Source organism: Mustela lutreola, chromosome 10, assembly GCF_030435805.1.
Source record: "Mustela lutreola isolate mMusLut2 chromosome 10, mMusLut2.pri, whole genome shotgun sequence".
Classification (NCBI taxonomy): Eukaryota; Metazoa; Chordata; class Mammalia; order Carnivora; family Mustelidae; genus Mustela; species Mustela lutreola.
Window position 1 is genome coordinate 111,805,224 of NC_081299.1, and position 24,820 is coordinate 111,830,043.

Consider the following 24,820-nt stretch of genomic DNA (forward strand, 5'->3'; position numbering starts at 1 on the left):
TGATCTCAGGACCCTAAGACCATGAACTGAGCCAAAGGCAGACAATCGATTAAGCCACCCAGGCACCCCACTTTCTTGGGTTCTAATGGGACTTTTCCTGGGTTCTAATCCTAGCTGTACTGGCTGCCAGGGGGAATGAAGTCCAGCACCACAAGAAAAGCATCCCAAGGCAGCAGTCCTCTGCAGAAGATTTGCTGGTGGCTGCCATCATCAAAGAGTCAGTGGGTGAAGTTGTTGAAGCACAGTGGGAACAATGATAGCCACTGCCTTTTGGGTGTCACTGAATCATCCTACTCATCTTCAGGAAGCCTGGCCCTTCTCCAGTCAATGCAGCGAAAGCAAACTTGTTAGAAGAACAGGGGAGGGGGCCATCTCCCTCCCTCCCAGAAACTGAAGCAACCAGCCAAACAGTGCAGCACTGGAGTAAAAATAAAAATGTGAAGGAATGCGGCGGCACCTGGGTAGCTCAGTCTGTTAAGCATCTGCCTTTGGGTCAGGTCCTGATCTCAGAGACCTGGGATCTGAGACCCACATCAGGCTCCCTGCTCAGTGAGGAGTCTCCCTTTCCTTCTCCCTCTGCCGCTGCTCCTAGCTCATTCTCTCTCTCTCTCTCTCTCTCAAATAAATAAAATCTTTAAAATAAGAAATTTAAAAATGAAGGAATGAATCAAAATGCAGAATTCAGAAACAGAACTACAGATATAAAAACTACATATAAAAACCTGAAATATGACCCGGTGAGTGAGGAAGGATTATTAAATCATGATACTGTATGAATTGATTGCCAATTTTTTCTTAGAACATAGAGCACACTGCACTACACGAAAACAAAAACACAAAATTAGGATTGAATACAAAAACAAAATTATCAGTGTTATTCCATCAAGTGTTTCACTAACCTACTGATCAAAACCTCAGTTCATCCTCCAAAAGAATCTGGGCACCACCTCAGCACACACGAACACATTTTCAGGCCACAGTTCACACTGCTCCAGTCCCCACTCTAAGTCCTGAGCCATGGGCTCCTCCAGGCAAAGCCACCACCAACTATGTCAGGGCCCCTGCCCTAAAAATCCCCAAACCCAACCACTTCACAACAGGGAGACTCAGGGAGATTCATATGGGCAGAAACGTGGGACTTTGACTTTTTTTTTTAATTAAAAGAAAAATACAGCAAGAAACATTTCTACCACAAAGTGAAGAGCTAATCTCTCACAATGTCGAGAGTATTAGAATTATCAATACACCATCAATAGTTTGATAGGTCAAACAGGCCAAAAGCTGGAAACACAAGAGGAAATGCTCACAGCAAACAGACCTGAAAGCCAGGGCCTGGACCGGCTGACATGGCTCTGCCGCTTACCACAGCGAGAAAGTGTAACTTTCCTGGGCCTCAATTTCCCTCCTGGCTAGCAGGAAAGTGGCAACACCACAAAACTCATGTCTGGTCGGGGATTACGTGAAAGGAGAATGCTCGGTGAGAGCCCCGCCACACCGCCCGTCCAGCCACAGTCTGTGCCCAGTGAATGGGAATTTCCTCTACTGCAGCCACACGAAGAGCTGAAGGATCTGCACAGGATGCCTGTCCATTTACCAGTCACAAAACCACGTTCTGCCATAAACAGAGAGGGCAAGAGACCCCAAGAGATGGGAATATCCCTCACCCTTGCCTGGACCAGGCTTTCCAGACAAGTTGGAAAGCCCACAGCAGCTCTGCCACTGACACTGAATGAGCCTTTGGAAGACAACACCATCCCAAACAACAGTTTAATTTACTTCTCTTTAAAAAGCAGTGAGACAAGGTCTTGGCCACATCTTCATAAATTAACAGCTTAGGAGGCTAAACCCCAATGATTTACTTATGTCCCCAGCAGGCACACCTCCACTCGTGGGCAGCTTCAGGGAGAAAGGGTGCCTCCCCATCCATGAGGACACCCTCTGACATTCGTCTGCCTGAAGATGCTTCCTACCCATGGGCATTTACTCCCTGGAGCCCTCCCCATCTAAGTTCCCCTCTGGATGCTGCATGAGGCAACTTCCTCACACCCCCATCACCACTGGCGACACCGCAGCTACCCCCGAGCCTTCAAGCAGGGTGCACCTGTGTTTGCTGCCAAGTGTCCCATCAGCCCAGCTCCATCACTGATTTCTGTACCCATAATTAATTAACTTATGCATGTATGTATATATTTATTTTTACAGATTCATTTATTTTATGGAGAGAGTGACAGAGACAGAGATACAGAGAGAGCACACACACACACAAATACAGGGAGATAGAAACTCCAGCAGATTCTACACTGAGAGCAGAGCACACCTCAGGGCTCAATCCCACCACCCTGAGATCATGACCTTAGCTGAAACCAAGAGTTGGATGCTTCAAAGACTGAGCCACCAGGCACCCCTCTGTACCCTTAATCTTAAGAAAAGACAGACGCCACTTCTTTCTGTCAGCCACGGCCTCATAAGCCATCTGTCACACAGCCAAAGCTTCCAGAGGATAGGACCAGGTCTGCAACACCAGTGATGCCAGAGTATCACTATAAAACTACAATCTAGTGAGTACCAGGCTCTTCTCTAAGCTCCTAATATGGCCTTCTATTTTGTACCCCTCACAGACCTACATGCTAGGTATTATCCCCAGTACACAGAGGGGGACACTGAGGTCCATGGCTTACCCAAGCGATCTACTTTTATGTGGCAGGAGCAGGGGCCTGAACCTAAGTCTGTGACTCCAAGGCCCCTCCGTCAACTCTGTTACTCATGCAGCCCCAACACAGTCATCAAATACCTCCCTAAACCCTCATCCCTCCTGTGAAAAAGCATGGTCTTCTGCCATTTCCCCGATGGGAAGAAAGCCGGCTTGAGCCAGATATAGTGACCTGCCCATGATGGTACAGGCGATGTCCCCCCTGTTCTCCCTCCAACACCCATGTTATTCTGCATGAGGCCCCATGGGGTCCTTCATGCTTCCAGTGGAAAACTCTGGTGAGACCACCAGGCTCCTGGCAGGCCTTCATCTTGACCCTGGAGGACAGGACCAGTTAGGAGAAACCGGCTAGTTAAGCCTCTGAAATGGGGTCCTACCACCCAGGAAAACCCCCTTATATCCAGGGCATCGCTGGCTTTGTAGAGGGCTCCACAAGCACCAGCCTTGCTGAGTCACTTTCTCTAAGGTGGTGGCTGAGACAAAAAGGACCCAGGAAAGAAAGGCATAGGCTGTTGTGGAACTCCAGTGCCTTGGCATCAACAATTAATGTGAGCAGCTGCCTCTGCTCACCAGATCTGCATTTTATGTGGGGCACACTGTTCAAAGTTTATACCCCCCATCTCTGTAACCTTCACGACAACCCCTGGAGCTCCCTGCACCATCATTACCACCTCACAGACAAGGAGACAAGGCATGAGGGGTGTGTAGAATGATGCAGCTCTGTGCTGGGGCCAACCTGGGGAGGACTCCCACAGGCTTGCTCTTCCCACTGCTGCAGAGGCAGCTGAAAACAATGAGTTTTTCAGTTTGCATTATGTAGAGTGGAAAAGTCAACCATAAAGGTCATTCAATTTTTAAATGGGTTATTCCTCAGGATAAAAACAGTTCCAAAAAATAATTTCTGAGAAGTTCAACATATTTCTCCTTCCAGGTGCCTGGAATGTGATGGAATGTTGTTAAAATAAGTTCTGGCCCATCAGCATGCCAGACAGAAACTGGAAGTAAGCTGTTGCAGGTCCCCAAAGGCTCCGTCACAACCCTAAGGAGAAGACATATAAATTTCACTGTCCCAAAGTGATTATGTTTAAAAAAAAAAAAAAAAAACAGGCACAGGTGGAACATTTTAAATTACAGACTTTCAATGCAGGGGCAGTGGGGGCAGGGGGGTGTCCCCCCTACCCCCAAATGTTTCAGCTATATATAGTGACTTACCAAAGTGACTCATCACAAGTACCTACAAGGCGACCGACAGGCAACTGACCGATGAGGAAGGTATTCGGACTGCTTAACAAAACCAACACAACTTAGAATCTTCATTATTAAGAAGAGAAAACCATTTATTAAACACTCGCCAGGCACCAAACCCGCTAGGCATTGTCACATGATCTACTCATCACAAGGCTGCCAAACTCAGTGCAGAAACTGAGGCTGAGTAAGTCACCTAAGGTCATGCAGCACCAGAAACTGGATTCCAATTAGGTCTGACATCAAAGCCCACCCCAGCTTGCTGCAATGATTCAGAACCTAAGCTTTGTGATGATCAATAAACTACATGCTTAACAATGTTTACACATCTCTGTTAGAATTCAGGGAAAGGTTTTTAAAAATGACATACACAAGGGGAAAAAATAATACAGGTTCTGGAGGCAGGCTGCCCAGGGTTCAAATCTTGGCTCCTCCACTTGCAAGCTGTGTGACCTTGGACTCCTTTAGCTGCCCTGTGCCCATATTTCCATGCATTAAAATGGTAGCCATAACAGACCCTATCTCCTAAGGCAAATAAAGCATTTTGGTGTTGTTGTTCTTGAAGATTTTATTATTTATTTGACAGAGAGAGAGAGACAGGGTGAGAGGGAACACACACAGGGGGAGTGTGAAAGGGAGAAGCAGGCTTCCCACTGAGCAGGAAGCCTGGTGAGGATTAGATCCCAGCACCCTGGGAGCATAACCTCAGCTGAACAACTGAGCCACCCAGGTGCCCACAAATAAAACATTGAGAATCATTCCTGGCATGAGTTAAACCTCAGAAGGTGTGGGCTGGTGTTACTTCTTGCTGGGCACCAGATAGGGTCAGCAGCCTCAGGCCCACTGTTTTAGCAACTCATTTGCATAAACAAAGCCCAGGCTCAGCCACTTTGTGCTTAGGCTATGGTTTCTTCCTGTCACTAACATCTCTCCTCACTCCTGCTCTGTGGCACTAAGCTCTGGGCCTCAACTTCCCATCTGTCAAATGAGGTGAGGAGCCCAGCTGATCTATCTGAGGTCCTTCCAGCTGGGCAACCTAGGATTCTTGGTAACTCAGGGCCCAGAAATTTCAGAACCATCCTAACACAAACATTACCAGATGACACCCACTCATTTTCCTCAGATCTTCTCTTCCGTATTATGTATAAATGCTTATTTTCATGGCAAATCTTCTCCAAGATCCCAGAGCTCCACGAGCACCCAGAATAGGCTGGGCAGGCATCCCCAGTGCTGAGGCTGGGGACATGATGGTCAGAAGCTCTGACCTCCAGGGGAGACGGATTCCAAATCAAGCTGCTCTGATAAGCAGATCCTCCCTGTTAGAGAGGATTTCAACAGAGCACAGTTAAGAGGAAGTGCAGGCAAGAAACTCAGAACTTGGCCCACTGGACAGAGGGCAGTAGGACAGTGGGCCGGAGGGGTGACAGAGGGATGGAGAGGAACGGCACGATCAACAGAGGCCAGCCAAGGCAGCACTGATGCTCAATATGAGAGGGTGGGCTGGGGACACACTGTGAAAATGGCTTCACAGGCAGGAAGCAAGCCCAGCTCAGCACAAAGCAAAGTCCTGAGCAGGAACCTTCTGGGACCAGGTTGGACACTAAGGTGAGCTGAAAATGGCTGTGGGACCCAGTGCAGTCTGAATCTCACCCATGCCTCTCACAGGCTGGGTGACCCCGGACCAGTTATGCTACGTCCTTTAATGTTTCCTAAAGGGTATATTCGCTCCATAACCCTGAGCCATGTTCTCATTTCGGTGAGTGTGGGAGGCCGCAATAAGGCTTGAGATGAGAGCCAAACCAGACCCTGACTTGTGCCTCCTTTAAAGTCTGAATAACCTAACAAAAGGTTTAGGACGGGAAAAGTTGAGTAGCACTGGGAAAGAGTCTGTGCTATGTGTTGTGCGCTCGCCTACGTGACTTCCCACACGCTTACTAAACAAATGAGAACAATTCGGTTGGGCTAAAAAGTTCGTTGCTGGTCCTTGCTGCCTTAGTACAGCCCATAAATGACTTTCAGGTTTGCTGTATTTGTACTGGCATCAGCCATTTGGCGTCATGAGGAACCGTAGTTGCTTAACTAAACACAGATGTAATGTCACTATATATATGGCCTTAATGCTTTGAATAAACTTAGCACTGTTGGACATCCTCCTCAGTGCTCCTCCTGCCCCCCATCTCTTTGCTTCTCGAGTTCTTTTCTTCATCCTCTTACCCTCATGTTCCTGGCTGATTTGTTGTGCCGGTCACGACAGGTGAGGATCTGATGGTGCCCACAATCTACAGAGATCCAATATATACAACTAGGACAGCCTGGAGGGGGGTGGGCAACCCGGGCTGGACAGGGAGTTAAGAAGGAGTCAGGAAGGGCACCTGGGTGGCTCAGTGGGTTAAGCCGCTGCCTTCGGCTCAGGTCATGATCTCAGGGTCCTGGGATCGAGTCCCGCATCGGGCTCTCTGCTCAGCAGGGAGCCTGCTTCCTCCTCTCTCTCTCTCTGCCTGCCTCTCTGCCTACTTGTGATCTCTCTCTGTCAAATAAATAAAATAAAATAAAAAATCTTAAAAAAAAAAAAAAAGGAGTCAGGAAGAAGTCATTCCCACCCTTGAGGCATGGGTTGGTACTGACCAGAGACACTGGGCAAGAGACGATGTCCTAGGACTGCTGTAAGACTAGCCGGGTCCAGGCAACGCACCTAACAGTGTGTAGGTGTAACCCATCCATAAAAGGGGGGCGGGGGGGTGGTGGTTGCAGCTGGTTGAGCATCTTACTCTTTGTTTTGGCTCAGGTCCATTCACCTGGCCCATTCACCTGTGCCTGCATGTGTTCTGTGGTGTGCTCTTTATCTCTCTCAAATAAATAAATCTAAAAAAAAAAAAAAAAAAAGGAAGTCAGGAAGGATCAGGAGACCTGCTGTTAAGGTCCCAAAGACTCCACCCTCCTCAAGTAGCCTCCGAAAATAAAGTAAGTGGATTCCCAGGAGCCTCCTGGACACAAAACTTTCCAAAGCAAAGCTTTCAATTTCATACTGGAGAAAAGGCTGCTGTGCAAATTCAAGACAAAAAAGCCAGCCAGGGTGGGGTGGGTTTGGACGGGGTTGGCCCTGTAGGGCTCTGGCCACTAAATGCCCACTGCCCAAGCCAGGAGCCTGGAGTCTGTGCAGCCAGTGCTTCCTGAGGCTTCCACATCTTGGCCTCGCCCTGAAGCTTCCTCCTGGAAGCTCCTTACCCAGGGAGGCCACCTGTGAGCACCCCCTCACACACACCCCAGCTTCTGCCCCTCCATCCAGCTGGAGTGAAGGATCCCCAAGCCTGCTCTCTCTGGTCTCTCCTGCACAGAGAGGAGTATGTGCCCCAGAAAGGAGGGTCCCTGAGGTTACCTGAGTCCCTGGCCCGAAGACAGCTGGCTTGAGAATGTGGGGTTTCGGTGCTCTAGGCACAGCAGTTCCTAGAGGAAACAGGGTAGGGAGCTCCAAGGTGGAGGGGAGTCCCGGGAGTCTGGGATCGCAGATGCCAGTGGCCCCCAAGTGGAAGGGTTTCAGTGACTCCAGAGGTGAGAGGGGTCAGGGGTCAGGCCTGGAGGTGGACAAGGACCTATGGGGTAGGGGGCCGGAGATGGAAGTGATCCCAGGGTGGTCGCAGGCCCAAAGTAGAGTTGTGGGGGTGGGGGTGGGGGGAAGGGGTCCATGGGCCAGAAAGGAATGGTATCCTGGGGCTCCTGGGTAAAAGGCAGTTGAGGTGGAGGGGGCCCAGTGGGGCCCAGGCTGTGCGGGCAGAGCCAGCTCCTCTCGGGTTGGGGAGCCCAGCGATTCTGAGGGACAAAATTTTCCATCAAGTTCTGGAAAAGAAGCCTGTCAGCACAGGCGTCTCTCTGGGGGTCAGACAAGCCCAGTGGTGCTGGGCTCCTTGATGTCAGTAGGGCCCCACGGGTTCCCTGGATACAGAGAAGTGGAGCGAGGGCTGTGGGGCAAGGGCTGTGGGGCAAGGGCTGTGGGGCAAGGGCTGTGGGGCGCAGGAGCACCAGGCCAGCAGGAACCTGTCCGCCAGGCCCCCCTCCTGCTCCCTTCGACGAAGCAGCAGGTGGCAGCGGGCAGGAGGGACACAGCCTCCCTCTCTCCCTAGCGCCCCTACCCCTCCCCAGCCCCTCAGTACCTGAGTCAGCGGGGCACCCATGCACTCCCCTGCGCCCTGCCCCGCCAGCCCAGAACCCCTGCCTCCCCAGGAGGCGCTTTTTGCGCAGTGAGTTCGCTGGGCCCGCAGAAGGCGGTGGGCGGGGCAGGCAGGTGCGAGCCCGCTGCGGCGGGTGGGGGGCGGCAAACAGCGGTGCAGGCCTCTGCAGGCCCGCGCGCCCTCGCCCAGCCTCCTGTCTGTCCTGTCCGGTGAGGGGCTGGCTGCGCCCCCTGCCGGTTCCCGCTGCTCTTCTGCTGACTCCAGGACCCCAGTCCCCCGCCCAGTCCCGGCCTCCCTGCCGCTGCTTGAGCTCCAGGCTAGGCCCGCTGCCGCTCCTGGGCGGCCGAGCTGCGGCCCCGGTGCGGTGTGGCTGGCCCTTTTCTCTCCCCAGGGCACAGTGGAGCCACGAGGGAAGGCCTGAGGGGATCTTCTGTCTGCTCAGCGCCAGTGGACACTCTCCAGGGGCCTCTCTACCTGGTGGGCTCCACCCATGGCCATCTTGGAACCCCCAGAATCCCCTTCAGAGACCAGGTGAAGACCTCCTTGGGGAATCCAGGCTCCTGGGACCAAGGCGAGTTGATCTTGTGTACTGCTGTGTTTGTTCCCTGGCCTGGCATGGATTAACAGTTGCTGAATTGATCTATTCTGGGGTCATCAAGGGCAGAGGAATGAATTCAGGGCTGGGATCCCCAGGCCTAGGGTCCACACAGGCTTGGAGCACTCTTGGCTGTCCCCGGTCCCAGGACAGCCTCCCGTGGCGCTGAGGCAGAGTGTGTGTCAGAGAAACCAGCTCTTGGTCCCTAAGCTGCCAGCGCACTGGAGAATGCATGGGGTCCCTTTCCTGTGAGGGGATGGGAGCCACACCAGGCGGCAGAATGCGAGAGTCCTGCTATAGAGCCTGAGATACTCCCCTGAGAGAGGTATAAAGGCCCCGCCGGTGCCCTTTGATACACGCCCTTGTTTCAGAGCCTGCACCAAACTCTCGCCCCAGAGAGGTGCGCGAAGGCCCAGCCTGGTGCTCCCGGACCTGTGCCCTGTTCTCAGAGCCTGAGACCCGCGCGCGAACCTCTGCCTTCCCTGAAATTGGTGCGTGCAAGGTGGGCGCTCTTAGACCCAGAAAGACCAGGCACTCCCAGCCCGGGCCAGCGGGAAAATCTCAGTGTGCGATTGCTGCTTGGAACCTCTCTAGCGCTCTGGAGGTGCCCAAAGCTGCTGCTGCCGTGCTTTTGGGTACAAGCAAAAGATCCTCCATCCCCAGGGACAGCAACTTGGAACCTGCTCTGCCAGCGGCCAAGGGGGAACTTATTTGGGCTCTGCAGCAAGACTGAGGCTTCTCTCTGAGAGGGAGATCAGGGTGCGGTTTGTTTTCCTCTAAAACTACAAAAACCATCAAAAGCGGTCAAAGTGAGAAAAAAAAGTGAACAAAGAAAAAACCGCCAGAGAACAAAAGCCTGAAAAAAAAAAAGTTTCCTCAGAGCCCACACCCTTGAGGTGGGAACATCATTGTCAGGGAACATCATTGACTGAAAACCCACACGGCCCCTTCCCCAGAAAACAAACCAAGAAAGAAAAAAAAAAAAAAAAAAAGAGAGAGAGAGAAAAAAAAAGTACTACAAGAAAACTACCACTACTTCATAGGAAAACTTTTATTTTTCATTCATTCCCACTATTCTGGTTCTTTTTTTTTTATATATAGGTAATTTTTTTAACCCTAGCAGGATGGTGGAATGGGACATGGCTGAGTGCCTCCCGGGTCTGACCTTGTGTGACGCCACCCGGTGCCTGCAGCTGCCCTCTGGAAGGTGTTGCTTTTGCGGCAGAGCCGGAGGGCACCAAGCGTGTGTCTGTCTCCAAAGTCCTGGGCACCACATCACAATGCCTTCCTGAGAAGCAGAATCAAGGACAGTTGCTGATCTTCATTCCTTCCCACCAAAGGTAGCTCATACACCATCTTTGGAAGTTGGAGCCAGGGGGCGCCTTGGTGGCTCAGTCGGTTAAGTGTCTTTCTTCAGCTCAGGTCATGATCCCAGAGTCCTGGGATCGAGTCCCACACATTTGCCTCCCTGCTCAGCGGGGAGCCTGCTTCTCCTTCTCCCTCTGCCATTCCCCCAACTTGTGCTTTCTGGCTCTCTATGTGTCAAATAAGTGAATAAAATCTTTTTAAAAAGTTTGGGCCAGGGGGCGCCTGGGTGGCTCAGTGGGTTAAGCCGCTGCCTTCAGCTCAGGTCATGATCTCAGGGTCCTGGGATCGGGTCCTCTGCTCAGCAGGGAGCCTGCTTCCCTCTCTCTCTCTCTCTGCCTGCCTCTCCATCTACTTGTGATTTCTCTCTGTCACATAAATAAATAAAATCTTTAAAAAAAAAAAGTTTGGGCCAGGGACGCCTGGTGGCTCAGTTGGTTAAGCTGCTGCGTTCGGCTCGGGTCATGATTCCAAGGTCCTGGAATCGAGTCCCACATCGGGCTCCTTGCTCAGCGAGGAGCCTGCTTCTCTCACTGCCTCTGCCTGCCTCTCTGCCTGCTTGTGTGTACTCTCTCTCTCTATCTCAGGCAAATAAATAAAATTTTAAAAAAAAAAAGTTTGGGCCATACTCTTTAGCCATTCTACTTTCCCTGGGGTAATTTGCCACCTCCCTGAATTTACCTGCATCTTTCCCAAAATCTACTTATCTTCCAGCCTTCGTGACCATAATGAGTCTATAAATTTTCAATAGACAGTGTGAACTTACACTTGCTAATATTTGCATAACATGCACCTCTTTCAATCTCAAAGAAAAGCTTCACACCGCAATGGTCTCTAATCTCCAATTAGGTTCTGTTCCGGGATCCTACTGGAATTCTACGCACCTGTCCCCTAAGATGCCATAAATTGTGGTCCAGTTTCCCAGCCAGCCAAGGAAAGCACATGGGAAATCTTGCTGAAGTATGAGTAAGAGCCAACGAAAGGGAACATATTTATCTGCCTCAAATGCTGGGACCTGAGGAAAGCAAGTTTTATTACAGACAAATCAGGAAGGAGGTGCAGATTGCTTTTTATGTCACTCTGGAGTGGAGGTCTGCTCACTCACAGAAGCTCAAAATCTTCACAAAGGACAATGCCCCCCACCCCCAAAGTCAGCTGGGGATTCTTAGAAAAACTTTAATTGAAAGTATTACGGATTCTCCAACTTCCCAAAATGCAGGAGGAACATCTACAAGCAAGACTGTCACCACTTTTAGACAATTACACTTATTTACCTTTTTTCTTCCTAGAAAATCATCCTCTCTCCCAATCCATGATCTTCTTTTTGTAACAGTTTCCTAAAGAAGGAAACAGGTGTCCTCCCATACCAGTTCCATCCAAAATAATAAAATAAAAATCTTTAAAATTAAAAAAAAATTGTGATTTGTTGAGACAGAGCACATAAGCAGAGGGACAAGCAGACTCTCCCACTCAGCAGGAAGCCCGATTTGGGGCTCGATCCCAGGACCCTGAGACCATGACCTGAACCGAAGGCAGATGCTTAACCAACTGAGGCACCCAGGAAGCCCCCAAATAATTCAATTTTTAATCACTTTGCCATAGACACTTTTGGGTGGCTTTGAAACACCAGAATCTCATTGACTTATCAGTGTCCTCTTCACCATCTCAGAAAAGGACTGGGTGCCTCTCAGAGGCCTCTCTCCCCTCCTGACCCAGGTCCCAGCCAAAGGTCCTTCACATTAGAGTATGAGGAACTGAGCGGGATGGGGTGTGGAAGCACCCTGGGGTGGGGTGGGGGGCTCTGGGGCCCTCCCACTCTCAACTTCAAAGACAGCACCTGCTTTCCCCTGCCTCATATAGGTAACCTGGGTTTGCCCTCTTTAAGGTTCCTGGTTGCTGCAAAGGTCTGAAAATCTCCTAAGTAGAACAAAAGCCATCATGTGTTTAAAGGAAGAAAGATAAAGCTCCCCAGAATGAGCCAGCAGCTCTGGGCTTCCCCGCACATCTTTCCTGTCCCTCAGAACCCTGGGAAGGAGCCCCTTGGTGCAAAGTCACAGGGGGAGCCCACGCACAGCCCAGGCCTCCTGCCCCAGGTCCTCTCCAGCCATAAACTGACCCCCTAGCCCCTTCCAAACCGTCTACAGCCTCAAACCACGGACGTGCAGTTCAGCACCCATCTCCAGAGCGCAGGATGCACGTGGCTTCCCGGCACCCTTCCCTGGCCGCTCCCAAAATCACCGTGGGAATGTCGCAGCAAGGAGACAGGGAATCGATTTTTATCCTCTGGGCTGTCTTCCCTCGTAGCCCCTCAGGAGTCCCCACGCAGCAATGCCGCGTGGGCCCAACTGCTCTGAATCCACTTCCCCCGAGGAATCCACTTTTCTTCAGCGTCTGTGTCTGCAAACCCGGCTCCTCTAACACCCCCCACCAAACGTACCAAGAACCAACTGGGGAAGAAGTTCATTTCTGGCCGACAAGCCTTTAATCCCTGAGAGCTGTGGCTGATGCGGGAGCAGCTTTTCTCCAAATGGTGATTTCGATACGAGGTCCTTTTGCCTGCCGGGCCCAACATCCCTGACGTGTGGCTCCCAGGGGCCTCCCACGGCCAGGCCTGAGAGTGGAGCCCACCCTTGGGCTCATTTTCCACCGCGCTGAATCCAGGCAGCGGCCCCGTCTCACTATAAAGGGTGCTGAGTAACGAGGTGCCGCCACCAGGAAGAGAGGCAGCAGGTCAGACAGATCTGGAGAATGACACTGGCCTTCAAGGGCCCCTCACAAGGGAAATACCATTAAGTAGCAGATGTGACCAGATATACTGTGTTCCACATTCACGCCGTAAGGATGGGGTTTCTTCGAGCCCTAGTCAAAGGAACTCTTTCACCCGAGATCACTTGACCAATCGGTGACTCAGTTTCCTTATACTAAAAATGAGGATAATAATACCTCACAAGATTGTTATGAGGAACACACACGTTACAAAGTGTTTAGAGGCACCTGGGTGGCTAAGTGGGTAAGCATCTGACTTCAGCTCAGGTCACGATCTCAGGGTCCTGGGATAGGGCCGTGTCAGGCTCCCTGCTCAGCGAGGAGTCTGCATGTCCCTCTCCCTCCCTCTTCACTTCCTGCCCTCTCTCTCTCTCTCTCAAATATATAAATAAAATCTTTTAAAAAACTAAGTTCTTAGAACACTATCTGCACATAATACAGGACACACAAGCACTTGTTAAACAGATAAAAGGGTACAAGAGGCTGGCTTCCCTTCAGATTTCTAATAGGCTCCTGTCTGGGGGTCTCTAGCTCTTAGGAAGTGGGTAGGCCGCACAAGCCCAAGGTTGTAGAGTTCCTCCGAGGCCAAGTTCAGTTTTCTATGCAGGACAGAAAACCTGTAAAATACATCCCAGACTTGCTTCGCTGCCTTCCTAGTAGGGAATCCGTTCCCTCAAGAGTGGTCCAACCTCTCTTCCACTATTTGGGATGTAGAAAACGTTTAGACATTTCTCCATTGGTGCTGATTCCATCCTCATTTTTAACAACCTAGCTGTGTGTTCATCTGGTCTTCTGTTAGTTCCTTTATTCAACAAACACAGAGGACTCACCGTGTCCTAACTGTGACCAAGACATCCAGCATCTCATCCCACAAGGGAAACATATTAGCAAATGTGGCAGCAAAGAGGGATGGGGTAAGGCAGTGACATCTGAATCAAGACCAAACTAACAAGCAGAGCCTGCCATGAAGAACATTCCAGGTATGGGCCCCATAGGCATGAAGGCGGAAATGAATAGATTATGTGCAGACAGCAGGACAGGGGACTAAGGGGACACTGGAAAGGAAGGCTGCGGAGCAGCTGTCGGCATTGGAGGCCTTGCGAAGGACTCTGGAATTCCCTTTGGTTTCAGCCGGAAGCTACATGAAGGTTTAAGCAGGGAATCATCAGATTAGCCTATATTTGTAAAAGATCGCTCCTCTTCCACAGAAGAAATGGGGATGGGGTGGGGGTGTCCACGAGCCTAGAAGCTGGAAATGGAAGCAGATGAAGTTTCCAATATCCTGGCCAAGGAGTGAGTCTGTCGCAGTGAGAGTGTCAAGATTTGCAGTTCTAAACTTTTGAGTAAAGTGGCTTATTAAACACACAGCTAACTATTGCCCGGGGTTCCTACTTTTGTAATAAGTTTTTTCTGAAAGTCACAAAGGGGAGAGGGGCTCTCTGCACCACGTGCCAGTGGGGGCGGAACATCATCGTCACATTACAGGGTGTTTTCAGAGCCTGTTATCCTTTTAGTACGACATCCCTCCCACCCCGAGACAACACCGTGCCTCTTTCCGCCAACAGAAGTTGAGTTTTTCCCTTTCCCTCTTCCTTCTTTTGAGGGCAGAGCTCAGGGCTTCTCCAGAGATTCCATCCTAAGTTCATAGATCTCACCGAGCCAACCACATTCCCCTCCCTGTGGGCGCCAGGAAACGCCGGAAACATCTGTATCTGCACCTGAACATGGGACCTTGGATCCCAGCTACAGTTACTTGTGCTGTGGTAACAAGGACATCATGTGGCGTTTCAGGACATTTTCGTATATAAGGCCTCGGGTCGGGATGCTCAGGGTAGGAAAAGGGTGGGTCCGCCCCTGGGCAGAGTGGCATACCTTCTCTCTCCTCCTGGCATTTGCCCGAGTTGGAGATGCCCTGTTCCTTCCTCTTCACCTGAGTAATCATTATCTCTGCTTCCAGAAGCAGCTCAGGGGGCCACCTCCATCAGAGGGGTCACCTCCTCCCCAACCCCGCTGGACCAGGTGACCCTCCCCAGAATTCCATATAAATCCCTGTTAACGTTGATCCCACTGCTTCCCAGAGGCTCTTTCTCCTTGTCTTTACTTTGTCTCTCCTGCTGGACCCCAGGAGACAGGTCTCACTCATCATTTTATCCCAGCAGGGTTCAGTATGTTGCTGAATTAACACATGGCATGTCCCGCACATCGCTGGCAGCTGGATGAACTGGAACACAGTGTGGCAGCATGTACTGAAGCAGGGGTTCTCAGAGCACCAGGGGGTTCAGTCGGTGAAGCATCTGCCTTCGGCTCAGGTCATGATCCTAAGGTCCTGGGATCCAGGCCTGCACGGGGATCCCTACTCAACAGGGAGTTGGCTTCTCCCTCTCCCTCTGCTTCTCCCCTCCCTCTCAAATAAATAAATAAAATCTTTTCAAAAAAATAAATTTAAAATAAATTTTAAAAAAATTAAGCAGTTGTTCTCAGCTGCAGGTGATTTGGCTCCCCAGGGGACATATGGCAATGCCTGGAGAAACGTTTGGTTGATGTAATTGGAGGAAAGGGTGCCACTGGGCATTTGGTGGCCGAATGGAGGTGGCCAACATCTGGCCATGCACAAGACAGGCCTCAGCAAAACATCACCCAGTCCACGAGGTCGACAGGGGAGACCCGAATCTAATCTAGGACCTGGAAAACCTTTTCCTAGGTTTACATGCTCAAGGGAAATGTATCTGTCCATCAAAACCACAAAAATGTCTGAAGCAGCTTATCCTCAGAAGCCCCAAACTGGATACCATGTAAAAGACCATTAACAGGAGAACGGATAACCGACTACAGTACCTACGTGATGGAAGACAACAGACGATCACAAAATTTAAGATGCCACATATGCGACAACAAGAAGGAATCCACAGATGTCCTGAGGAACCGAACCACCAGAGCAAGGTAACAGGCAAACTTGATCGCTGGTGATGGAAGAGAAGCAGGGGGCAGGGAGTGACTGACTGGGAAGGAGCAGGAGGGAACCTCTGGTGTGCTCAGAACGTTCCTGATCCTCATCTGGGTAGTAGTTACACACAGCGTGCCGCATGCTAGAACTCACGTGCTGTGTGTGTGTGTTACACCTCAGCAAGCTTTACCAAAGGCAACGGTCCTCTAAGAGCCCCAGCGGGCAGGAATCACACACTGGAGCAGGTCCTCCGAGCATGACTTTCTAAGGATTTCGGTGCACAGCCGGCAGGAGCATTGTAGATATGTTTCTGGAGACCTATTTCACCACGGACACCAAAAACCTTACAGTGGGTCCTTGATTCAATTCTGCTTCGGTCATTTTCTGCTAAGGATTGTGCTACAGATGTGCACACAGACTTAGGTTTCAAGAATATTTATCACAGCAGAACAAATACAAGAGGGAGGCAGCAACAACACTGACCCAGAGGAAACTGTGTGATACCGCGGACTCATTAAAATCGACATTTAAAAATGTAAATGGAAAACGACTACAATATATTAATTACAATTAAAGAGCAGGTCACCCAACAAGCTGACACCTAAGATATATGAATAATATACTCAATATGATTAACTATGATTAGCTAAGGTCATGAGGGGTTATGGGATTTCTTAAAATTTCATCATTTTTCCCTAAAATGTACATATATTACTTATTAATAAGAAAAAAATACACAATCACACTTCTTAAAAATAAAGGTGAGTTTTCAACTCTAAAACTGAGTACCAGGGGCGCCTGTAGGGTTCAGTGGGTTAAAGCCTCTGCCTTCGGCTCAGGTCATGATCTCAGAGTCCTGGGATCGAGCCCCGCATCGGGCTCTCTGCTCAGCAGGGAGTCTGCTTCCTCGTCCCTCTCTCCGCCTGCCTCTCTGCCTACTTGTGATCTCTATCTGTCAAATAAAATAAATAAAATCTTTAAAAAAATAAAATAAATAAAATAAAACTGAGTACCAGACCCCACACAACCCCCAGATTCCCCATGGATTCAGAGCCCTGCTGCCTGCAGAAGTGCTCTATTGACGCTCATCACAGGGGCTGAGACAGATTAAATAAAGAGATAACATTCCAGATTTCCTGTCTCTTATCCGACTGTGCAGATTGGTTACACAAATCCAAATCCATACATGCATTAGACCTCACTGAACTGCGTACGCCCTGAGAAAAAGTTACAAGCAATTCCCTGTAAAAATACAAAAGTATTTCTGACAGCAAAAGTTTTCAGATGCTGTAAAGAAAAAAAAAATAACTAAAAAGGCACGACCTTCCCTGATTAATCAAGTCTCCCTCGAGAGAAGGCTACCACTTCCCCAGGTAATCTCATCGCCTCAGAGGAAACCATGTTTCTCTGTGAAGTGGAGGTGATCGCGGCTCTCTCGGAGTACTCGCAAAGGTTTGGCGTGGTTATGAAATGGAACACTATGACCGGGGCCCGCTGGTTGTGGTCACCGTCATGCCCACGGCCTGAACACCACCTCCCTCCAGGAAGGTCCCTTCTCTGAATTCTGTGTGGTAGGGGTACGTGGCTGACTATTAGGGAGCACTGCAGAAGGCGTACCCTGTCGCTCGCCCAGACACCCAGCTCCTCCCGGAGCCACCGAATGCCATACAGAGCTAAAGCTGGGAGCAGGGGCTCACCGTGGACACCAATGATGAGGGCCAAGGTACCTCAGCTCACAAACCCATTACGAGCATATACATTTAACTCTAGCTTTAAGATGTTTCTCCTCTTACTTCTCAGTCAAAAAAGACTTTAAGCCGAGTAAACCAACAACAAACCCTAAGATAAAACATTTAACCATGTTAATTTCCAAAGCCCTACGGTCGTCTTCAGCTTCTCAAGGTCACACCTCCCTACTGAATAATTACCGAGGGTTGCTGACACGGTACACAGAAAAAAAAAAACCTCTTAGGATGTCCAGCCTCTAAGAGAAAAAGCAAACAGCTCAGAATCCAGCTAGCCACGGCAAAGGAACCACTGACAAAGCCAAACACAGAGGGGCCCCTGAAGCATCTGGGAATCTGCCTGTTCCTTTGCCTCCTCAGAGGGAACAAGTCACAAGACTGCTCGGAATGGGAAATAAGAAGGGCAGAAGCCCGGAAACCAGCGTGTCCTGAATTTCGTGCTGCTTCCAAGGAGTGAGCCCGCCTGCTGTGTCAGTTATTTACACAGTGGGCAGGTGAGGCTGACAGCTTGAAGGGGTTATTTTAGAGGGAGAGCTGTAAGTCTGATCAGGAGAAGGTTCTGGACCCTGGGGTCCCAGCACGCATCTCCAGCTTCCAGGCTGACCCTCCCTTCAGACAGGGTTTAAGAGACAGCAGGGCGAGCATGGTCTTTGTATTTAAATCACCTCAAGGGGGCCCATATCTCCAGGCACAACCAGAAGCCAGGGAGGAGAGGGAAGGGGGAGAGGGAGAGGGTACCTCCACTCCTATCTGCTGGCTGCACTTCTGGAGCGCCTGATCCAGGAAGCTAAATGCGTGGACAGAACAGAAGGAAGAATCTGGGAAGACTGGAAGACTAGAAGAGCTGCTCGCGGACTGGTCTCAACCTGAACCACAGAAACACCTCTGCCTCCCTGCCCTCCGCCCCTCGGCTGGGCACCAGGTGCCTCCCTACTGCACTCCAGATGCAGATCCAAGCTCAGGGGTGCCCAGTGCCGATGCCTCTCTCCGGCGCAGGGAGTCTAGGGCATCAGGGGACTCCTAGACAGCACCTGTGATCTCTAATTTAAAACCAAAACCAAAATCCCCAACCAGCCCAAGCCAGCACAAGCAATACATACAATACATATTTATGTGTAAGACACCTATGCACACATACACATTCACTTATCTACACACACACACACACACACACACACACACACACACTCTTGCAGCAGAAGGCAGGCATGAAACCTGTTCCCTAAGTCCTTTGCTTTCCTCATCTGCTTCTAGCAGCAACAGCCATTTCTGCTACGGATTTTCCTATTCGAGGGTTGATCACAGATCCAAATGCCACCGTCCTGTTTGCCACCCTTTCCTACCCCACCGGCCCGCTGACGTCTGTCAGTGAACCAGGGAACAAAGATGGAAGACAGGCCCAAGCTGCCTTCCTAAAGTGGGGCTATATTTGACACTTTAATAAACCTCAGAGCCTGAGCTTCTCTGCTCTCAGACTGGCCAGGGTGCAGCTCTCACTCTTACCAAACCCGTCCATCTCCCCCCCCCCCCACCGTGGGGCACAAGGGTTTTCTCTGCCCGGCATCTATTTCCAGGCCCCATAAATCATATCCCATTGTTCCAGGCCATCTGAACTCATGCTTAATAAACCATCCACATCACCCTTCCACCACTACCCTGAATATCCCACAGGGGAAGACTGTTTCAAGAAGAAAAGGAAATTCTTCATTAGGGCTGGATTTTAAAAGCAAGCTTCCACAAAAAAACGGAAAACAAAATTGGGTATAAATACCATCCAATAACCACTAAATGTCTTTGGTTAAAGCACCTGCCTGCCTGTGATTCTCGGGTCCAGATGTGAGCTCAGTGCACATCCAAAGGAAGCAGAATTTGAACCTGATGCTAAATAACAAATGATCCTGAACTTCATGACCATTTAAGTGCTTCAGTGGCTAGACTAAATTGCTCTGACGCAGAATTTCTCCCAAGTATAGGTTACTGAGAAACATAATATTGCTTGAAAATGTATCTAGGTGTGCTCATCCTTCTCAGACCAACACTCATGGCTCTTAGTCATAACCAGGCTTAAGCTCACACGATTCCCCTATTTTCTCCAGAGAGGGAGGGAAACAAGAGGACATGTCTCTCATGGTCGAAGATGAAAAACTGGATCACAGCACTCACAGCATCAAGTCTGCCAAACCAGAGCTCTGGGTACGTACAATTCTTAAAGAGCTAATTGAATGGAAAACAGCCATCTGGGGCTGGAAACCCTTATGACATTCTGGGAAATGTATGGGGTTTAAAAGGATTATGCAGGGTGATGTGACTTTCAAAATTCCCAAACTCTGAATTGAAGCCTAAATGAGAATATGTTAAATTCACCCATTCCAAAACACAGCACAGTTGACTCAGACCCTAGAGCCCAGCTGTAGCTCAGGGTGTCCACACTGCAGCCTGTCCGTGGGAGGTCTGCAGACCACTCCCTGCTGAGAGAGTCCAGCCAACCCAATCAGCCTACCAGCAGGCTGTGGCACAAGGTCCAGATCCAAGCCCAGGCACCAGCCAGGGTTCCCTTTGGCCTGCCCTCCTATGGTTGAACAACAATCATGGAGAGCCACAGGGAGAGCGGCATTGGGTCCAGTATGGCCACTCCCTGGTCCTCCACAACACTGGTTGCACACTCTTCAACACAAGAAAATGGTGTGCAGAAACAAGGGCCTGCCACAGTAGGCTGTCGAGCAAGGAACAGAAAGCATCAGGGGACAGGTGGGACTGCTGGCTGGTCTCCACCTCTCCCAGAGGGTAGAGGCCGCAGAGCTTCTGCAGGCTAAGCAGAGACATGTCAGAATTACCTTCCCAAAAAGTAGGCAGTAAAGGAGAATTTCAAGCAGCCACAAAAGCCAGCAGGCCTGCGACCTCCAGATATCAGGGGCTTGACCATGACCGTGTCGGTAAGCAGAACACACAAGTGCCTTCTGGAGCGAGAGCAGACAGCTTAACGCTGATAACTGGTCCTCTCACTCTTCTCTGCTCTCAGCAAGTGATCCTGAAAGGCATGCACAAAGTTGGTCAGATTCACTGGAGAAAACATGAGCCAGTGAAGACGTCCCGGCTCACACTAGGCCTCCCTCCAAAGGCTGGCTGCCCCACCCCTGGCACCTGGGTAACGCTGCTCTGGGGCCATCCACACAAAACGATTTACGTACCCCCCACCCGCAACAAACACACACAGACACACACACACACACACACACACACACACACACACACAAGCTGCATCGGGCTTTAGGAACCTAACTCAAACGCACCCCTAAGGAGCAACCCCACAGGTGTGACTGGGTTGGACACTCCCAGCAAGGGAGGGAAGGCCCCCCCCTTGGGTCCTTGCCAGCGGCAGGGTGCCACCTGGGCCTCCTCCTCATCCTCTCCATCAGCGGGGAAGTCAGAGCGGCCCCACCAACCACCACCACGCAACCAGATTGATTCTCCCACTTCAAATCCCCGCTGCCAGGGCCCCATCTGTGTGCTGACCTAAAAGCCGACCTCAAGCAGCCGGCCCGCGGAGCGTCTGGAGTTCTCCCAGCCCCGCGCTCACGCCACCCCAGGCCACCCCCGTACCCGCGGGCCGCGCCTTACCGCCAGTGTCCACGAAGCGCAGGGGCGGGCGGTCCCGCAGCGTGGCACTCCAACCCGTGCTGGCCTCGTCCTCGTCGGACTCCTGCGCTTCGGGGGGCGTCGGGAGGCAGCGGGGGGCCGGGGCGCTCGTGTTCGGCGTCCGAGGAGGCGGCCAAGGAGGAGCGCGAGGCGCCGGACGTGCTGTAGAAGGGGTTCCCGCCGCTGTCCGGGCCGGACTCGCCGAACACGTCGTCCCAGATGTGCAGGCTCTTGTAGCGCGCGCGGGCCGCCTCGAGCAGCGCCGGCGCCCTCCTCCGCGCGCTCCCGCCGACCTGGGCCATAGCCCCGGGCGCCGCCCGCGCGCCCGCCCCCCAGAGCGCCTCCCGGCCGCACGCGCTGGGCACTGGGCCCGCGCCGCGGCCCGCCGCCCCCCACCAGCGCAGCCCGCAGCACAGCGCCCGCCGCCCCGCGCCCGGCCGGCCCGCCGTCTGGGCCGCCTCGGGCCCAGCGCCCGAGGAAGCGCCCTCGGAGCTCGGGCGCCGCAGGCTGCAGGCCGCGGAGGGACGCAGGGCGCGAGGGCGGGAGGGCGGGAGGCAGGGGCTGCGGCCGGGCCCAGGCGCAGCCGCTACGTCTCCTCGGCGCCTGCTGCGTCCCCGCGCGCCCTCCCGCGGCACCCGGCGCTCCCTGGCCGACCTTCCCCGGCGGGAGCCGCCAGAGACCGACCCCGCCTCCTCGCACCTCCGGCCCGCCGGCCAATGGGGAGCAGGCCGGGGCGGGGCCTCGCGGGGCACGCCCCACAGCCCTCGGCCGAGCGGGGCGAGGAGAGCAGCTGCGGCGGCGGCGGCGGCAGGGGGGAGGGCGGCCGGTGACTTCCTCGCCTGCGGGACGTGTGGCCCGGGACGGCCACCCGCAGGCCCCGCGCGGCCCTGCAGGGGGAAGGGAGGAACCGAGTGGGTGTCGGGGGTTGGGGGGGGACGCAGCCGGTCTTCCCGCCGCCCGAGCTCACGGAGCGTGAAGCCCGCGCTCTCGGTCCCCTTCCGCAGTCGGCGCCGGCGGCGGCGGGGAGCTGTCCGCCCCGGTGGTTCTGAACCAGGCGCTGCGGAAATTCTAGGTAGGCGCCCGGCCGGAGGGTCACGATTCCCGTGGCTGCTGTGGCTGCTGCTGCTTCGGTGCTCCACAACCGGCTGTGCCTTGAGCTCTTGCAAGCACAAGGGCTATCTGGCTTCCGGGAGCCTTGCTCTAATAAGGAGCCCGCCTCGCTGGTTCATTCCTGGGGTCAGGTGGTGACTCAGTCTCGCTTCAATACCCCTGTAATTTGAGGGGGTCAACATCCGATCTTAGTCATTCCTCCCGTCTTTGACCTTTGACATCTTTAAACTCAAAGTATTCATTACCTTCCAAATATTAATTACTCTAACACCACCACTGCAACATCTTCACCCATACATTTGACACACTTGTCTGTTAAAATACGGCACAATCACCCAGGCTTCAGTGTTCTGATAAACAATAGATCAGAAAGGTTTCATCATCCCTCTGCCTTGGCCAGGAGTGCGTGGCACTCATTCCATTGATGACGATACACATGATCAGGCGTTTCTTGCTCCTCTCTCCCTCCCACAATAATGCAATAAGTCACAATGATGGTAATTGGGCCATAAAGTCACTTGCACTCTGAAATAAAATAAATCCACAGAGATGTGAAGGGCTTGCAAATCCTACTGGGTATTAACTAAATAAGGATTACACGAAAGGGAAAGGCATATTGCTATTTCATGCATAAAGGATGCAGATGCATAAAGGGTGAAGATGTTGGTACCACCAGCTAAGGTCAGTTCTAACAGCAGGTGAGCAGCTTCTGCTCTCGCCCTCCCCTCGCAAGCCCCTGTTTCCTCCTCCCAAACCAGAGTCTCTGTACCAGCATGAATTCCTGATCATCACTGAAAGATGATATATAAAAAGGAAAGGATTCACATGACATTGCTTTGTATATGAATTGGCTGATATACGTGAAATTGTTTGCAAAGCATTTCAACTCCGTTGGAAGAATTGTGTCACAGAAAAGAACTGGTTTCCAGCACTTCTCTATACTGTGTTAACCAGGGAAAGATTCTGAAGAGAGTTCATACAGGTAATCAGACTTAAAATGGTCAATGACACATAGATTGAAGACGAAAAGTAAGATTGCGTAGCTCAAGTTCAAATTCTGCAATTAGGAATTCTGTAGTACTCCTCTAAAATTTAATGATATATATTTTAAAAAATAATTGAAAGGGATCAAAATGATGAAGTTCTAGAACCTAGGTGAGGTTTGGTGGGCTGAGGTCCGGAGCCGATGACCAAGAAAGAATTCTTGAGACATCTTTGGTGCAAAATGGTGGTTTATTAAAGCACGGGGACAGGACCCGTGGGCAGGAAGAGCTGCTGCTGCCCCGGGTTGTGAGGGGTGGTTGGTTATATACGCAGGAGTTGGGTAGGTGAGGACAAAGGGGTATTCAGAAGGGCTATTGGGGCAAAGAATACTATCAGGATATTGAAGGCTTAGTTACTATCAAGTAAAGACAATTGAGAGTCTCCTGGTGGAATGTTACATTCCTGCTATCAAGCATCCCTGTTAATGAGATTTAGGTTTAAAGACAATTGGGAGTCTGGTGGAATGTTACATTCCTGCTATCAAGCATCCTTGTTAATGAGATTTAGGTTTAGAAGAAATTTAACTTTATTTACTTTTCCTTCTACCTCCACCTCCTTCGGTTTTTATGGAGGGGAGGGTAACATTAGGCTTGAGGAACTGAGTTCTGTGTCTTTGGAAATTGGGCTATTGATAAGGTAACTTCTTTGTTGTAATCTCAAGGACATTTGCAAACCAAGGGAGACTCCTGTCTTGTAGGATTGTGATCTCAGCAAGTTAACTATTTATCATTTTATGGCAGTCAGGGGTGCCTGAGGAATGCTACACCTATGGAGGGGAGCGGATGAAGGGGGGGGTGCAAGGCGCCAGCTCTTGCTTTGTCCTCAGCCAGCCTCCTGCTCCCTCAATTTAAACACATCTTCCAAATAATACAACTTTGTAATATAATTAATTTTAAGATTAATATTGAGCTTTTGGTTCATAGTCTGCACAAAAGGCTCCAGGGTAGTAAGAACAACCCATTTCTGTAGTAGATTCCTAGGCTTTGTTAGGCAGAGAGGTTCATGCTCTTGTGAAACTGGGGATAATAGCCATATTTCATTGAGTCTTGGCCTTCTTTCCTGGTATAGTTTTGATGAAGTCCCAGAACCTAGGTGGGGTTCGGTGGGGTGAGGTTCGGAGCCGACGGGTAAAGAAAGAATTCTTAAGACGTCTCTGGTGCAAAAAGGTGGTTTATTAGAGCATGGGGACAGGACCCGTGGGCAGGCAGAGATGCAGCTGCCCAGGGCCTGTGAGGAGTGGCTGGTTATATACACAGGAGTTGGGTAGGTGAGGACAAAGGGGTGTTCAGAAGGGCTATTGGGGTAAAGAAGACTATCAGGATATTGAAGGCCTGGTTACTATCAAGCCAAGGCCACTTTCCCTCTAATGAGGCACTAACATAAAGACAATTGGGAGTCTCCTGGTGGAATGTTACATTCCTGCTATCAAACGTCCTTGTTAGTGAGAGTTAGGTCTTAAAAGAAAATTAACTTTATTTACTTTTCCTTCTACCT

General features: G+C 51.2%; 2 protein-coding genes across 2 annotated transcripts in view; both read right to left on the minus strand.

The window, feature by feature from the left end:
- The window catches only part of LOC131810213 (piggyBac transposable element-derived protein 5-like), a 35,180-nt gene extending 13,468 nt beyond the window's left edge, over positions 1 to 21,712 (minus strand). Inside the window, exons 1-2 of the mRNA XM_059137881.1 lie at positions 21,155 to 21,712; positions 20,371 to 20,564 (exon numbers count right to left, since the gene is read on the minus strand). Coding sequence (XP_058993864.1) covers positions 20,552 to 20,564; positions 21,155 to 21,474 — 333 coding nt within the window. The 5' untranslated portion in view covers positions 21,475 to 21,712 and the 3' untranslated portion in view covers positions 20,371 to 20,551. The remainder of the gene's footprint in view (positions 1 to 20,370; positions 20,565 to 21,154) is intronic.
- A 461-nt stretch (positions 21,713 to 22,173) lies between these two features.
- Positions 22,174 to 24,820, minus strand: part of LOC131810216 (conserved oligomeric Golgi complex subunit 2-like) — a 29,402-nt gene continuing 26,755 nt past the window's right edge. The window contains exon 3 of the mRNA XM_059137888.1: positions 22,174 to 22,441. Within this exon, the coding sequence (XP_058993871.1) occupies positions 22,348 to 22,441 (94 nt within the window). The 3' untranslated portion in view covers positions 22,174 to 22,347. The remainder of the gene's footprint in view (positions 22,442 to 24,820) is intronic.